General features: G+C 43.2%; 1 protein-coding gene across 2 annotated transcripts in view; it reads right to left on the bottom strand.

Moving 5' to 3' along the window:
• The window catches only part of LOC124881799 (rho guanine nucleotide exchange factor TIAM2), a 60,821-nt gene that overhangs the window by 25,650 nt on the left and 20,008 nt on the right, over nucleotides 1-15,163 (bottom strand). The window contains exons 2-5 of one of the 2 annotated variants that reach the window (XM_047387600.1): nucleotides 8,442-8,578; nucleotides 4,300-5,379; nucleotides 1,876-2,314; nucleotides 1,018-1,196 (exon numbers count right to left, since the gene is read on the bottom strand). In XM_047387600.1, coding sequence (XP_047243556.1) covers nucleotides 1,018-1,196; nucleotides 1,876-2,314; nucleotides 4,300-5,373 — 1,692 coding nt within the window. In that variant the 5' untranslated portion in view covers nucleotides 5,374-5,379; nucleotides 8,442-8,578. Of the gene's footprint in view, nucleotides 1-1,017; nucleotides 1,197-1,875; nucleotides 2,315-4,299; nucleotides 5,380-8,441; nucleotides 8,632-15,163 lie in introns of those variants that run through there. The other variant, XM_047387601.1, reaches the window with a different exon arrangement.

The following is a 15,163-nucleotide window of genomic DNA, read 5'->3' on the forward strand; positions in this document are numbered from 1 at the left end:
AGAAGATGAGACCTTAGAAGATGAGACAAAATGAAGCAATATCAGATAAGATGCTAACAGATGAGAAATAATAAAATAAGATGAGACAAAGTATGATGAGATTACATTAGAAGATGAGAAGACAAAATAAGCAGTTAGAAGACAAAGGAAGATGGATTAAGATGAGACGAGATGAGATTTGACAAGACGAAATGTTAGAAGACGATACAAGAAAAAGTAAGACGAGATAAGATGAGAAGTTATAAAATGAGACAAGATGAAATGCGAAGAGGTGAGCTAAGACGACATCATATAAAATCAAACAAGGCAAGAAGAGACAAAAGTGGCAACATGACATTTGATGAGGAAGTTTGAGATGGAACAAGACATGAGATGAGAGATAGTACAAAGTGAGACAGGATAAGACTTTGTTTACTGATGAGTATATCAACCTTGGATTCAAAGCTGAATAAGCTAAAAACATCTGTGAAACGGTTTTCAAACAAACCTCTTAAGTATTTAAAAGTATAAAATGTTATACACAAAGTTCAGATGTAATAACTAAAGATTTAAGATATTATGATGATTTCTTTATTCTAATTTAAAAAGAAATGCTTCTCAGACTGAAGAACTTCAGAGATGATAAAGCTGTTTCTTCTCAAGTGTTGCAGCATTTACTTGCTCCTCACTGAGGTCGTAAAAAGACAATCTGCTGCAGTAATTAGCAGCATTTTCTGACTCCCATTAGGTTTCACTGTCCTCCATCTTCAGCTTCGTTCAGCTGCTGGTACCTTCACTGCTCCTTCTCCTCAGTCCAGAAGAAGCTCCTCACAGTGATTTGTGTCTTTCAACACTCTCTGCTGCTGAGTTACTCTGGGAATAAAGAAGTGCTCCCCGAGCTCGTAAAGCTAAAAGGGGCACAATCAGGAGCTACGTGCTGTTTTAAATAAATCAAAGGTCACCACTGGGTCTGCAGGAGAGGGCACAGTGTGTTTAAGGGCACAGTCAGAGTGTGGGGCGTTTTAGAGGTTCTCTCACCTGGAACATGTAGACATCTCCATGCGAGTTGCTCAGACAGAAGACGTGCTCCCTGCGAGGATGCTCGGGCACGGCCTGGACGATGCTGTCATCCGCCAACAGAGCGTACCGAGGAGAAAGTTCCTGCTCGGCGCCGCCGCTGCTCCGCCCGAATGTCGCATAAAACAGCAGACTGCAGCCTGAAGGCAACAAATTATCAACCAGAGTTATTTTTCTGGTTTTATGTTTCAAGCCACACAAGTCTGTTTTGTTCTAACTGCAGCTGATCTTCAACTATCTGCACAGATTGTTACCTTAAAAGGAAACTAGTCTGAAATGGTTCACTTTTCTGAGCTCAACCCATTTTTTTCTGTTCAGAGAAGAAGACATCCAGCTTCTTCATCTTTTTATCTCTCAGAGGTCCAGAGTTTCGTCCCATTACATTCTCTCTGCATTGGTTTGCAAACTACTACCCCTGTAATCTTAAGCATACTCTTTATTACTACTTACAATCACATCCATCCCCATAAAAAACACTGTTGAGGTCTACGATCCTTATACCACTCATCCTCCTCATTCTACATTACTAAGCCCGTTATCATCCTTCTATGAGCCTTTTTGTTTAACTCATTCCTCTTTATTAAACATATCTTCTTCTTCCATCTTTATCCCGCTCATCTCTGTTCATTCTTCTCTACAACCTTTCTTTACCCCTCTCATCCTCGTTATCCCTATTTAGAGTACCTTTTTCTCCCTCTCATCCCTCTACATTCCTCGTCTTGACCCCTCTTCATCCAACTCATTCTCTTTGTTTACTGTGAAAAATGGCAGAATTTCTGCACTTCCTGTTTAGAGGCTCAGTCTCAGACTGACACCCACCTTTCAGTGTGACCCAGTAGCGCCTCCACCTCCGGCGGGCGACGAGCTCCAGCTTCCTGTCCTTGTTGACGGTGATGAGAGCTTTGAAGTAGAGCCATCCTGCTCGCCGCACCACACCCTGATCTTTCTCCAACAGAACATCCAGCTCTCCTCCTGCCTCCTCATCCATCTCCTCCTCTCCATCATCGTCCTCCTCTGACGGCTCGGTCCGGTCGACCACGCTGCTGCAGCCCGTCTCCAGCTCCTGCATGAAGTTTCTGTAGACGTTCTGTCGCTGAGCATCACTGCTCTGGTTCTGGTTCTGGTTCAGGCCCCTGGAGAAGTCCCAGTGTGCTGGAGGGAACTGGTTCTGGTTCAGGTGGAGGAGAGGGTTGGAAGACCAAGGACCACTAACTTTCAGTGTGCTAATGATGTCAGAAGTTTCGCTGCTGTGCGGCTCCTGCAGGGAAATCAGAAGGAAGCTTTAATCTGGATTTTATTTCAGCTGAGGAGGAACTGGGCTTCAGGAGTTAAATCTGATGAACAGCCACCATAAACTGAGCTGTCAGCGTTATTCTGCAGCTCTCTCTGCTCCCTCTGGGGTTTATTTGCAGAAGCTGTTTGGAGTTTATGAGCTGGTTTTACTGACCACACTTTTCCCCTTCATTACTGCTAAATGGGTGTGAAAACACTCCAGAGCCGGGGTAAAAGAGCAACCATCAGGAAACATTAAAGGTGATTCCACCCATCATTAGGAATGAGATTTAGGGATAAAAATTCCAGAAATCCGTTGATTTGCTGGTTCGATGAAAAGCACAGTAAATTGTTTAAATTATTTAGCATTATAGCCTAAAACAATGTATTTAAAATCTAGAATCAGCTTTATTTGCCAAGTCTGTGGAAACGAACAAGAAAGTTGACTTTGGTTCCACTTTGCTCTCAATGAAGACACTTTAAATATAAATATATTAAATAGGAAAATAAAAATAATTATTTCTAAATATGTATAGAAATTATGTTAATAAGAAAGACGAGGACAAAAAGAAGAAGAAAATTGCAAAAAGTATGGATGAGCAAATTTCAAATAAATCCAAAAGTCTGTTAGAAGTTTTAGTTCATGAGAACTTTTATGAAGAACAAAACGAACACAGATATAATTTAAAGAAAAAATTATTTAAAAAATAAAAAACAATCATTCCTGGGTACCAATGATAACATAAACATAAGGCAAGCTAAAATACATTGATTCATCTGTATTTTCTTTCTCCACATTAGAAATAAATTACACAACAATAAAAAATGTTTTATATGAATGGTAGGTGTCTAGCATTCTGTTACGTTTGGCTGTGTTTGCAAAATTCACAAAAAACTGCAAATGTGTACACCACAACCCTGGTCTTCAAGACGCACTTTTCTGCATGTTTTAGATTTTTACCTGCTTTAACACACCTGATTCAGATGACTGCAGTTCAGCAAAAGCCTGGTAATCAGGCATCTACTGGAAACACCTGACACATTCAAGGCAGTGGGCCTTGAGGACCAGGGTTGGAAAACACTGCTACAGACTATAATGGGATTTTGTCGAACAGAGAGAAATCTTAATCTTGTTTGGAACTCCACAGCTCGGCCGAACTTTGTAGCAGAAACATCATTTAAAGTTTAAACGGCTCGCAGGAAGCTGGACTTTACCGGGTTAAATTAGCATTTTGATCCGTTTTATGGTTTTTAGCCAATCATAGTTTGAGTTTGATGATTTTCTCACAGAAAGTTCAGCTTAGAGAGTTATGATGTCACACACTCTAGATTTTGACCCTTTGAAATATTCAGAAATATTTCGATATAAACTATTTCCAAGGCCACAGCCTCTTCTCCGCATGCACTGTTTACATCACGACATGTGGATTTTTGTCTGCTTTCATCCAGCGTGTCTCTGCCTGGTGCAGGACTCACAGTTATCTAACAAATCAGCTCTGACTGGAGAGAAGGCGCACCCAAACTTCCCATTATATTCGAGCTCAAAGCGTCTCTTTCCACACTAAATTGCTGGGTCTTTCATATCTGCTACATAAAACACTGCAGACACATAAACCTTTACTTGTGCTGTCCCTAGAGGGTTCTGATGTTCAGGGTTCAAGGAATGTTTTGTAATGATTTATAGTTTTCCCACTGGGACTATTTCCATTTGTCTGTTGCTCTGTGCTCTCCCGCCTGTGGCTCCCTAGAATGGGAGGGAATCACCATAGCAACCACTGATATGTTTCGAGTCTCTGGTTGTTACATTTTTCCGCTTTCTTCCCTTTCTTATGTCAATTCAGCCTCAATGAATTTCCAAAACTCTTCCAGGGCTAACAGAAGGTAACATGTGGTGGCTTTCCAGCAGTAGCTGGAGGATTTTCAGGTTTATTAGAATTATCCCCACAGGATTTTATAGTACGAGGCTCTTACCTGGATCCTCCTCTTCTTCCGGCTCAAACTCCCCGTCCAGTCGCTCAGCTGTCTGATTCGACTCTTCAGGAAGTCTTTCCGGTTGTTCCCAGAGAAGGCGGCGATCCCAGGTTCAGCTTTGCGGGCGGGCAACGTGCGCGAGTAGTACCGCGCCTCTAAGAAGCCAACGGATGCCTCCTCTTCCTGGATGACTTCATCCATCACTGAGGAAGAGGAGGATGTGGTGGTGGTGGTTGCTGGCTGCTTCTGCAGGAAGGAGTCAGATGAAGTGGGAAAGGCTGGAAGCATGTTGTGTTTGCTGTGGAAGTCAGAGGGTGAAACCAGGCTGAGGTCTTGGAGGTCCGGCTGAAGGATCACAGAGTCCCCGATGCCGCTGTCCTCTGTGCGACCGGAGGAGCAGCTGTTGTGGCCGTTGGTGTTCTCTGCCGCAGGGAACAGGAGGGCAGATCTAAATCCAGGTGAGATGTCCTCCACCTGAGTGGAAGAGCATGTGTTGTAGCCGCTGCTGGTGTCGACACTCTGCCCTGAGCTAACAAACACATTGTCAGTCAGCTCACTGGTGGCGCCCCATGGTGAGTCATACCAAGACCCCTCAGAACTGAACGAGCTGCCTTTGCTGGTGCGGTGGGATGACTCTGAGATAATGTTGGTGGGAGGTGGCCCCTGTGACTCAACAGGAACCACCCTGGCATTAGTGAACTCCACCCTCATGCTGCCATCTTTGCTGAGCAGAACCTTGGGACTACCACCACACTGCAGGGACGCCTGATCACCATCAGTCCCCTGGAATCCAAATGGACTCCTGCGGCCGCCCTGCGACCGATCACCCTGGTTGAACCTTTGTGGGGAGCCTGCGCTCTGCTTGGCGCCGCCTCTGGCTCCTTTGGGTGCAGACTCATAATGCCAGGAGCCATGCTGGCTCAGGCAGCCCTGACCCCGGCTCCTCCCGCTGCTTTGGCTGCTCCTCCACCAGCTGCGGGCAGAGGGTACCTCTTCCTTCTTGGTAGAAAACCTGGAAGAGCCGCAGGGTTTGACGTGAGAGGTGAAGCTGCTGTGACTGTCTGTGTTCCCCATGGCAACCTGGAAGGTGACATCATCAACATGAGACAGTGAGATGTAAACTGGTGCAGGAGTTATTCTCAGGCTTCAAATTTCTCAGGCCTTTTCTTGTTGATACAATCTTATGTCCCAATGCCTGAACTTAACCATAACCACTTCCCATAACCTTTAATACAAACTACAGTAATTGGTCATTAAATTAAATATAGTTTTTGTCCTGCTGTCAGGCCGTGACCAGGATGGGAATCTGGACAGGCTTTTCTTTGAGTCAACCAGAAACACCGCCATGCACAACAAGGAAAGTCTTCGGACGGTGGGGACTTCGTGTACTGTTGGATCTTAGAGTGGTGCTTAGAATCTGCAGCTATAAAAAGTATTTGCCCCCTACAGATTTCAGTCTTTACTTTTAGTTACATAATATTTCAGATCAGATTTCTATATCAAAGATAAGCTGAGTAAATACAAAAAGCATTTTTTAGAAGATTATTAATTTACAAAGGGGAAAGAATCAAAATCAACCTGGCCCTGCCATCTGTATCTCATAACTGGTATACAGTCTTTTTTTAATTCAATTCAGTTTTATTTTTGCCTTTTATCAAGGCACTTCCAGTCGAATTATACAGATTTCAAGTCAGGTTCATACATTCCTATTAATCGTAACCATTGAACAGTTCAGTCAGATTCAGTTATTTATTCAAATTGGATAAAAAGTTTTTCTATCTAAGGAAACCCAGCAGATTGCATCCAGTCAGTGACTTGTAGCATTCACTCCTCCTGGATGAGCATGTAGAGACAGTGGACAGTCACTGGTGTTGACTTTGCAGCAATCCCTCATACTGAGCATGCATGTAGCGACAGTGGATCACCGTGGAGAGTTTTATCGCTGTGGAGGAACTTTGGCCCACCCTGCTTTACAGAATAGTTTTAATTCGGACACAATGGAGGGTTTTCCACCATGAACTACCTGTTTAAGGTCAGTATTTTAATCAGATTTAAGTCTGGAGTTCAACTTGGCAACTTCAAAAATATTCCTTTTGCTTTTTTTTGTGACATTCAGAGGTTGAATTGCTGGTGCGCTTCGGACCATTGTCCTGCCACATAACCCAAACCTTCAGGATAAGGAACTGTTGGCCACATAGGATCTTCTGGTAGAGACCAGAATACATGGCTCCATCGGGTAGCTCAACTCATCCAGGTGCTGAGGCAGTGAAGCAGCCACAGACTATCACACCACAAGGAATATTTTTCCAGACGTTTTGGGGATCATCAAGATGTTTTTTGGTAAATGGAAATGGTATTTCTGTAATGTAAATGTAATGTTGCACCTGATTATATTCCATTTGTATGTATTAGAGTTTGTTGTGAAGAGTGAAGATGTTGGACAGGAAAATAATCATTAATCTAATTTAATATGTTTTGCACAGCCCAGGTTGGAAAGGTGCTGCTTGTTCAGGTGTTATTCAGTTAAACCGAGTCAAACAAACAACAAATGCCTCCAGGTACTTTACAGGACAAGATGGTCTAGTTGTACAAATCCAATTCAGTCTAAATCCATCCAATCATTTAAATTCCCTCCAGTACAATCCCAGTCGTGTTCAGGTCCAGATTAATCACACACAGCTCAATTAAAAACTCCCCATGGAACTTTTATCTAATTTGCAAACAATGTGAACAATTTGTTCAATCAGCATCTTTGAGTTCTGCTGCACTGCCCGACTGATGACTCAGCTTTACGCTACATTTGTTCACACATCTGTGAAAGACATCTGACTGACAGGGTACATAGAGATGAGCAGATGCTAAACCTATACAACACAGATGCTTTAAACAGCTTCAGCAAATGTTGGTGAGAACGTTCTGGCAAATTTCAAAGCAGGGTCAGGTTCTAAATCATCCAAAGCTGTGGACATCTCCCACAGCTCTGTTCAATCCATCATCTGGACAAAGAGAGAGGATGGACCAACTGCAGACCTACCAAGACATAGACATCCACCTGAACTTATAAGCCAAGAGGTCTACGCTAATTCTAGAGGAGTTGCAGTGATCCGCAGCACAGGTAGAGGAATCTTTTGACAATCTCTTAGGCACAACAGTGACCTGTATGGAAGAGTGGGAAGATGAAAGCCATTGTTGAAGGAAAGCCATAAGAAGTCCTGTTTGTCATGATCCACGTAGATACAGCAAACATGTGGAAGGAGGTGGTCTGTTTAGATGATAGCAGAATTTTCTGGCTTCCATGGTGGCGGCAGCATTTATTCCCTGGTCAAAGTTGTTGGGAGGTTGGATGGAGTGTCCAGGACAATCCTGAAAGAAATCCTGTAACAGATGTCCAAAGCTGGTAGAGACATACTCCAAAAGATCTGCAGCTGTAACTGCAGTGAAAGGTGGTTCTACAAAGTATTCCCTAAGGGGGCTGAAAAAATGTGTAAGCCACACTTTTCAGATTTTTATTTGGGGTACAAAGACAAGGCAAGACACTGGATGTTGAACTGTAGGAAACCACTGCCGTCAGACAGGGACCGAAGATCCGGCACTAATAGGGACAGGATGACCCGAAACGAGATGGTCTTTATAAAATGTCAGAACACATCCTGGAATCCTGCTGCAGTACCGCTGGTCCACAGACTGCCAGCCATGATCCTGACACCATCTCCACGGCTTTAAAAACAGCTCCAACACAAAACTTGTGGCGAGGGTTGACTCATTTTAACCAAATTATTCAAGATCATGTCCAAAGCAGAAATGCTGACATTTTGTTTTTTTCTGAACATCAGTTTCCTGCTTTATTATTTTATTTTCTGATTATCAATTTGAGAATTCTCTGTTATCCTTTTAAATATTTTACCTCAGAATCCTTTCATCATTAAACCAACCAACAAAATGTCTTTAACTCTGCAGCAGTGATGTTACACCGGCTGTAACTTCCACCTGCTCTGTTCTAACATGGTACCTGAAAACAGCAGAAATAATCTAAAAACTCTTCATCACACAGAAGAAACTATTTTACTGAGAACCAAAATCAAGTCAGTAAAAAATGCAACAAAAACTTCCTGTTTCTGAGCAAAAGATGATGAAAGTTTTACCAGTTTTCAGATCCTCAGCTGCTTCTTCATGCTCCGTCCTTCCTCTTTTTCACTAAAGCTCTCCGTCCTTCCAGCTGCTCTCTCTCTCCGTTTGTGTTATTCAATGTCGCTCGCCCCCACTCTTCACGCCGGCTCATCTGTTGGGGGAGAACAGAGGCAGGGAGGGGCTTTGTGAGCTTCGGCACACAGACTTTCCTATTGTACGACCCTCCTCCCTCACTCCTTCTCTTCCATGACGTTTCTGTTTCTGAAACCAGACCTTGTCCTTCTCCTGTTTATTTTGGTTTTCTGGAATGCTGAGCAATTTTCACCTGGTTTTCTTTCCTTCTGCTTCTTTTTTCCTGTCAAACATGAATCTGCAGGCTGAGCTCATCAGGCTGCAGCCGTTCAACCGTTCAGAGCAACAGACTCCAGTTAATCATCATCTACAAGGCGTCACTGAGATGTTACAGCTCACTTTGCCTATTTACTGAAAAATACTAAGATGCACGATGCAGAAAGATGCAGACGTTGATGTAAACTCCAAATAAAGACCTTGCTGAAGCAACCTCTGCTTTCAAGTCCATTAACAGTTCAATGTGAGACACCACACACTTCTTTACATGTAAATTAAACATGGAGTCTTGCTGTTATGTGCAGAAACATAAAAACTGCAACAAAATAAAGGCTCAGTTTTTATCTATTGACATAAATTTCCCAAATTATACTTTTTAAATTGAAAAATGAGAACTGAGCTCACTATGAGCATGAAATTAAGTATATAGAGTCTAGCTGATAATTATATGTGGAGAGATGGCATCATTCAGTTGGATTTGAACTAGCAACCTTCCAACCATCATTCCCAAAAGACTCCATCATTTTGAATAAAAGTTTTAACTAAAAGCATTAAAGAAATGCTGTGTTGATGTGTTTACAGATCTAAAATAATGGGAGCTTTCAGTGTTCAGGATTAAAAATGATCTGCAGATGTCTTCTCAGAGGGGCTGAAGGGAAAATTGGCCCTTTGAGCTTTCCATCAAATTAAACGGGATCTGTTACTATCTGAACCTGTCAGGATGTGAGATTTTGGACTTTGTTTGTGGTTTGGTGTTTTGTTTTACTAGATGTTTCTTGTTTGAAGTTTTGTATTCTTGTTCATCACTTTGTGTTCTGACAATTCTGGTTTCCTTTTGCCTCCCTGTCTGTTCTCCTCTCATCATTAGTTTTCCTCTTTTAGTTGTTAATTACTCAGTTTCTGTTCCCTTTACATTCATTGTCCCTCTTTGCTCTGTTTTCTTCTGTTTATCTTTATTCTCCACTTCCTCCTTTAACAGGTTAGTTTTAGTTACTGTTTACGTTTATTCTAGTCATCTTTTCTCCTGCTTCATTCTCAGTTTGTTCTTTTGTAGTCAGGGTTTCTTTACAGTCCCCTTTTTCTTAAGCCTTAGGTTTCTGTTGTTTTTTCCTGTTCCTTCCAGATTCCTCTGTTTTCCTCTATCTTCTGGTTATTCTAGATTTCTTATGTTTTGGTTATTATACCATAGTCTCCTGTTCTGCTTGGGTCTGTGTTTCTCCTTATTGGTTTCACCTGCTCCCTCTGCCTCCCAGCCTCCTTGTGTCACCTGTTCCCTGTTCCTCTGATTACCTGCCCTATTGTTTCTTGTCCACCTTTGTCTGTATTTAAGTTTGCCTTCGTCCTTTGTTCCACGCGGTGTCGTTATGTCTCTTTGGATTTTGTTCTTGCTGTGGATCCTGTTAAGTTCTAGTTTGAAGATGCCTTGTAATCAGGATTATCCTGTCATCCAGTACCTCGCCTGCATGTAAGTGGACTCACTTTAAATTAAAGGAGTTTTTAACCACCTCTCTGCTTTTCTCCGTGCTTGTCTGCCTTTTGGTCCACCACTAAATAGAATTATGACAGAACCAAAGATTCTCAGAATCTGCTCACAAATGCCTCCATGTCAGCTAACTTTGTCCATACGTTGTTGCTGTTGCTCCATCTGCATTTGAGAGGTTTGTGGTGGGCAACCAATGGATCAGACTTTCATTTGAGGTAAAGAAGGCATTACTCTAGTTTGTTGTGGTGAAGAAGATGAACTGAAAGTTCTAGATTTGCAGCTCTATCTGCATTTTAAGCCCAGCCTATGGTCATGAGATATGGATCATGATGGGAAGATGTTTAGAAGCTTGGAGCTACTGTTCCTCTGTATCAAAAAAGTGATCTTAGAAGATCCAAGCATCTACTTAGGATGTCTTCTGACACATCCTGGCATATCCCACTGGGAGGAGACCCTCAGGCAGACCCAGAACTCTCTGGAGGACCTAAAAATCCATTTTGATCTGAAAATGCCTTGGGACCCCCCGGCGGGAGCTGAAGAGTATGAGACGGGGAATGGAGCTGATGACCTCCTGCTTCAGCCTCCAGGAGGTTCCTGGTCCTCCTGGCTCCACGTAACCTTTCAACTCAAAGTGATCTAGACACAAATCTTTCATTTCTGAATATCTGGTCAAATTCCTCCAATTAAATTCTTCTTTATCCCAATCGATCCCAGTGTCTAGTGTGGAAATTAAAACTGCATCAAGAACTGTGAGTAAATTCAACTGTTTTCTACCCTGAGAGGGATCTAAACAGTTTTTCCTGCTGCGCTTAAAGCAACAAACATTTTTGACTTCATCAGAAATCATTACTCCATTACACGTCTTCTGCAGAGCAATAAAAACGCTGAACACTCATTTCCTGAGAGGTCTGCTAAGAGGTCAGAGGTTCTGACAAACTCAAGGTTCAGTGCGTAACCACCGGCTCGAGCAGGGCAGCGCCCATCCTGTCCCAAAGGAGGAAGAGGGAGGAAGAAGGAGGGAGGAGGACGAGCCGCTGACCCTCAAACGCATCGCCAACCTCTGACCTTTCTCTGAAAAGAAAGGGATGAACCCTCAACAGCTGTGACTCCAAGGAGGAGGTTTAATTAGAGGAGGAGGACAAGTTTGTTTCACTTGGATTATTTCACACTCAGTTTCCAGCATCTATTGTCCACCGTTCATCAGACAGGATTAATTCTGCATTTCATCCTGCAACACGCTTCGTAAGCAGTTGAATCAGAGCCGCTGTTTCCTCCTCCCAACATTTAAGGCATTAAGGATATGAAGCTATGAAGAGTTTTAGCTCTTATGTTCGTTCTCAAACACATCTTAAGGTGTCCAATTGGGACAATGTCCCCTTCCTTAGTTCTCCTATGTTCTATATTGAGGACAGATCAGGACTCCAGAAATTGCGTTGGACTCGTAGAAGTGTCCAAGTAGTGCTGATAAGATCTATATATTTGTCATCAATACCAATCTGTGCCTGAGACTTTAAGCCTCTTCAGAATCTGCTTCATGATGAAGATCTCATTCAAAATTGATCCCAATTATGAAACAGATGAAGAAGAAGAGCACAACACAGCCCTGAAGAAGGAGAACTACATGGTCGCTTATGAGGAAACACTGAGCCAAGCCAAACCACCTCTGGTTCCTCCATCCAACTCGGGAACAGATGAACCCTTTCTATCCCAGCACCAATTCTTTGCTGGCCCGGATGAAGGAAACAATTTCATCAGGAGCTGGAACTGGGTTCATGGAGACCAACAGCCAATCAAGATGTTTGAAATTCATCAGATTGTTTCACTTTGAGACAAAAACAGAACAAACTGTGAGCTTCAACATTAATAAACCGCAAAATTAGCATGATTAAGCTGATGTCATTGTTTCATCGACAGTCACACAGTGAACGCAGGCAGCTGGTTTCACAATCACTGTTTTCAGCTGAGCTTATAAACTCTGCTGCAGTTTGAATTTATAAATGCAGCTGAATTCAGATGAATTTCATGAAACCGACGTGAAAAGCAAAGTCCTGTAAAGTTACCCATTCTTTTTAAGGGAACCACTCATTTAAAGACAAGCTTCTTCAGATGCTTTCAGATTGGAGACGTCGGTTCTTTGTATCAACAATGTGACATTGCTAAAGAAAACCAGTCAATTACTTTGAAAAGTAATAATTAGCTGCAGCCCTGCAGGGAATTTGGTGTTTCTTCCTCCCCAATGAAGTCTTCTGTTGGTTCTTATGACCGCTGAACAGGGATTTTATTGTTCTTAATGAAGCTGAGAGAGCTTCAGAATATTTTGAGTGTACATTTTATTTATACCTCCCTGGACGTGTGCTGATGTCTTCAAACTTCACAGCTTTAGTTAAAGTTAAGACGAGAGCAGCAGACCCTCAGCCCTCCCTCAGCCCGGTGATGCTTTGTGTTCTGGTCCACAGACGAGCAGCTTTAAAAGAAGAAAATCTGCAGCTCACTTTTGTCTGCTCAACCCATTGACCATCTGCCGGTGCGCAGGACTCCCCGCCACAGGCGACCCCCTCACCATTCTTCACAGACAAAGACCCTCCTCCCCCGTTTCAGGCAGGCTTGAGGCCAGCAGAATGACAGAACTCATCAGATCTGAATTGAAAATACTAATGCAGTTCAGAAGAATGCCACCTGTTCTCAGAGAGACAAACGTCCAGCTGATCTTCTAATGTTCTGACTTCCCAGCTTCAAATAAACTTCATCACAGCTGGGTTTAAATGTGGAAAATCTCTGTTTCAGCTCATGGTGACACAGCGAGGGTCTGATGATGGTTGTTTATGTGCAGGAATGCAGTGAAAACTCTGAAAAACGTCAGGAACAAAACAACGTGTATGTATTCTTTGATCTCAGTGCATTAAGGTCTGCAGTAATATATTCTGCAGAAGGTTCTTTCCTTATTTATATTTCTGGATCCAGACTAGTTAATGACATGTCAAATAAAAACCGTGACAAATGCTGAAAATAACTGAAACTTTGAAGGCTAACGTCACAATGTAAGAGCAGAAAACTGAGCAAATACAGAAAATTTACATTATTTAGGAGCTCTTATTTAAATGGTTGATTTCTATTTCAACCACTGTTTAATATTAACGGCATCGGCCAATTTTTTAGTTTTAAAGGAAGAACGTCAGCCTCAGATAATAAAATAGACTTCAGTTTTATTCTGTCTACAATTAGGATGTCTGTCGGATAATCATCTTCCCAACATCCTGTTTCTGACATTAGTGACAGATGGGAAGAAGCACTTTCTCTAAATTCCACACTTTTCCCGAATAAGATTCAAATGGGAAGGAAGGAAGGATAGAAGAATGAATGGAAAGACGCAAGCACTGATGGATGGAAAAGAGGAAAGATGAATGGGAAATGGAAGGATGGAATAAAGGAAGAAAGAACGGAGGGGAGGAAAATGGAGGGAGACAAAAATGAATGAAAGGAAGGAAGAAAAATGGAAGAAGGAAAAAAATGAAAGGACGGCAGGATGGATAGATGGATGGATGAAAAGACAGATGGACGGATGGATGACGGACGGATGAAAAGACAGATGGACGGATGGATGACGGACGGATGGATGGATGAAAAGACAGATGGACGGATGAACGGGTGGATGGACGGACGGATGGAACGGACAGATGGATGGATGGATGAAAAGACCGATGGACGGATGGATGGACGGATGGATGAACGGACGGATGGATGAACGGACAGATGGATGGATGGATGGATGGATGAACAGATGGATGGACTGACGGACGGATGGATGGATGAAAAGACAGATGGATGGATGAACGGGTGGATGGAGGGACGGATGGAACGGACAGATGGATGGATGAAAAGACCGATGAACGGATGGATGGACGGATGGACGTGTGGATGGATGAACGGACAGATGGATGGATGGATGAAAAGACCGATGGACGGATGAATGGACGGATGGATGAACGGACAGATGGATGGACGGATGGATGGATGAACGGACAGATGGATGGATGGATGATTGGATGAAGGGACAGATGGATGGATGGATGGTTGGATGGATGGATTGGATGGATGGATGGATGGATGAAGGGACAGATGGATGGATGGATGGATGGATGGATGGTTGGATGGATGAAGGGACAGATGGACGGACGGACGGACGGACGAACAGACGGATGGATGGATGGATGAAGGGACAGATGGACGGACGGACGAACAGACAGATGGTGGATGGATGGATGGATGGATGGATGAAGGGACAGATGGATGGATGGATGGTTGGATGGAAACAAAGGTGGATCTGAATATCTGGTGAAGTTATTAAACATCAGCAGCTGAGTTTGAGAAGTGATCAGGTTTGTTGATCTGCCAAAGAAACCGCCTGTTAGAGTTGCTCCTTTCTGAGAGCAGGGAAACCTTACAGCAGATGAAAGATGAAGGAAACAGGAAGTCCAGATAAACTGGTAGCAGCAGGAAGAACGTAAACCAAACCGACTGCAGCTGCTGCAAGAGTCCTATCTGCAGCTCAACATCTTTATTTGAGATGAAATGTGCTGCACAGACTACAGAGCTGGAGCTGTGTTCTTCTTCCCCCTCCTCCTCCTCATGGCAAAGCACAAAGACAGAGTTCGATAAGGAGCAGGAGGAGAAGGAGGAGGAGCTGCAGCCACTTTCTCCTCACCAGAGGAAGTGTGCCTGGATGGAGGGGGGAAGAGGAAGTCTGTTTCCTGTTCGGGCTGACTGGGCTCCTTGTCCCGGCACTGTGAGCAGACGGGTGGAGTCGCATGTTCTCAAGGTGGGGCTGAGTGTTTGGTTTGGTGGTGCTGCTGCCTCTGCCTCCTCTTCTATAGAAGGTTCAGCAGAACAACGAGGAACTTTTTATAA

Source organism: Girardinichthys multiradiatus, chromosome 15 (genome assembly GCF_021462225.1).
Source record: "Girardinichthys multiradiatus isolate DD_20200921_A chromosome 15, DD_fGirMul_XY1, whole genome shotgun sequence".
Lineage (NCBI taxonomy): Eukaryota > Metazoa > Chordata > Actinopteri > Cyprinodontiformes > Goodeidae > Girardinichthys > Girardinichthys multiradiatus.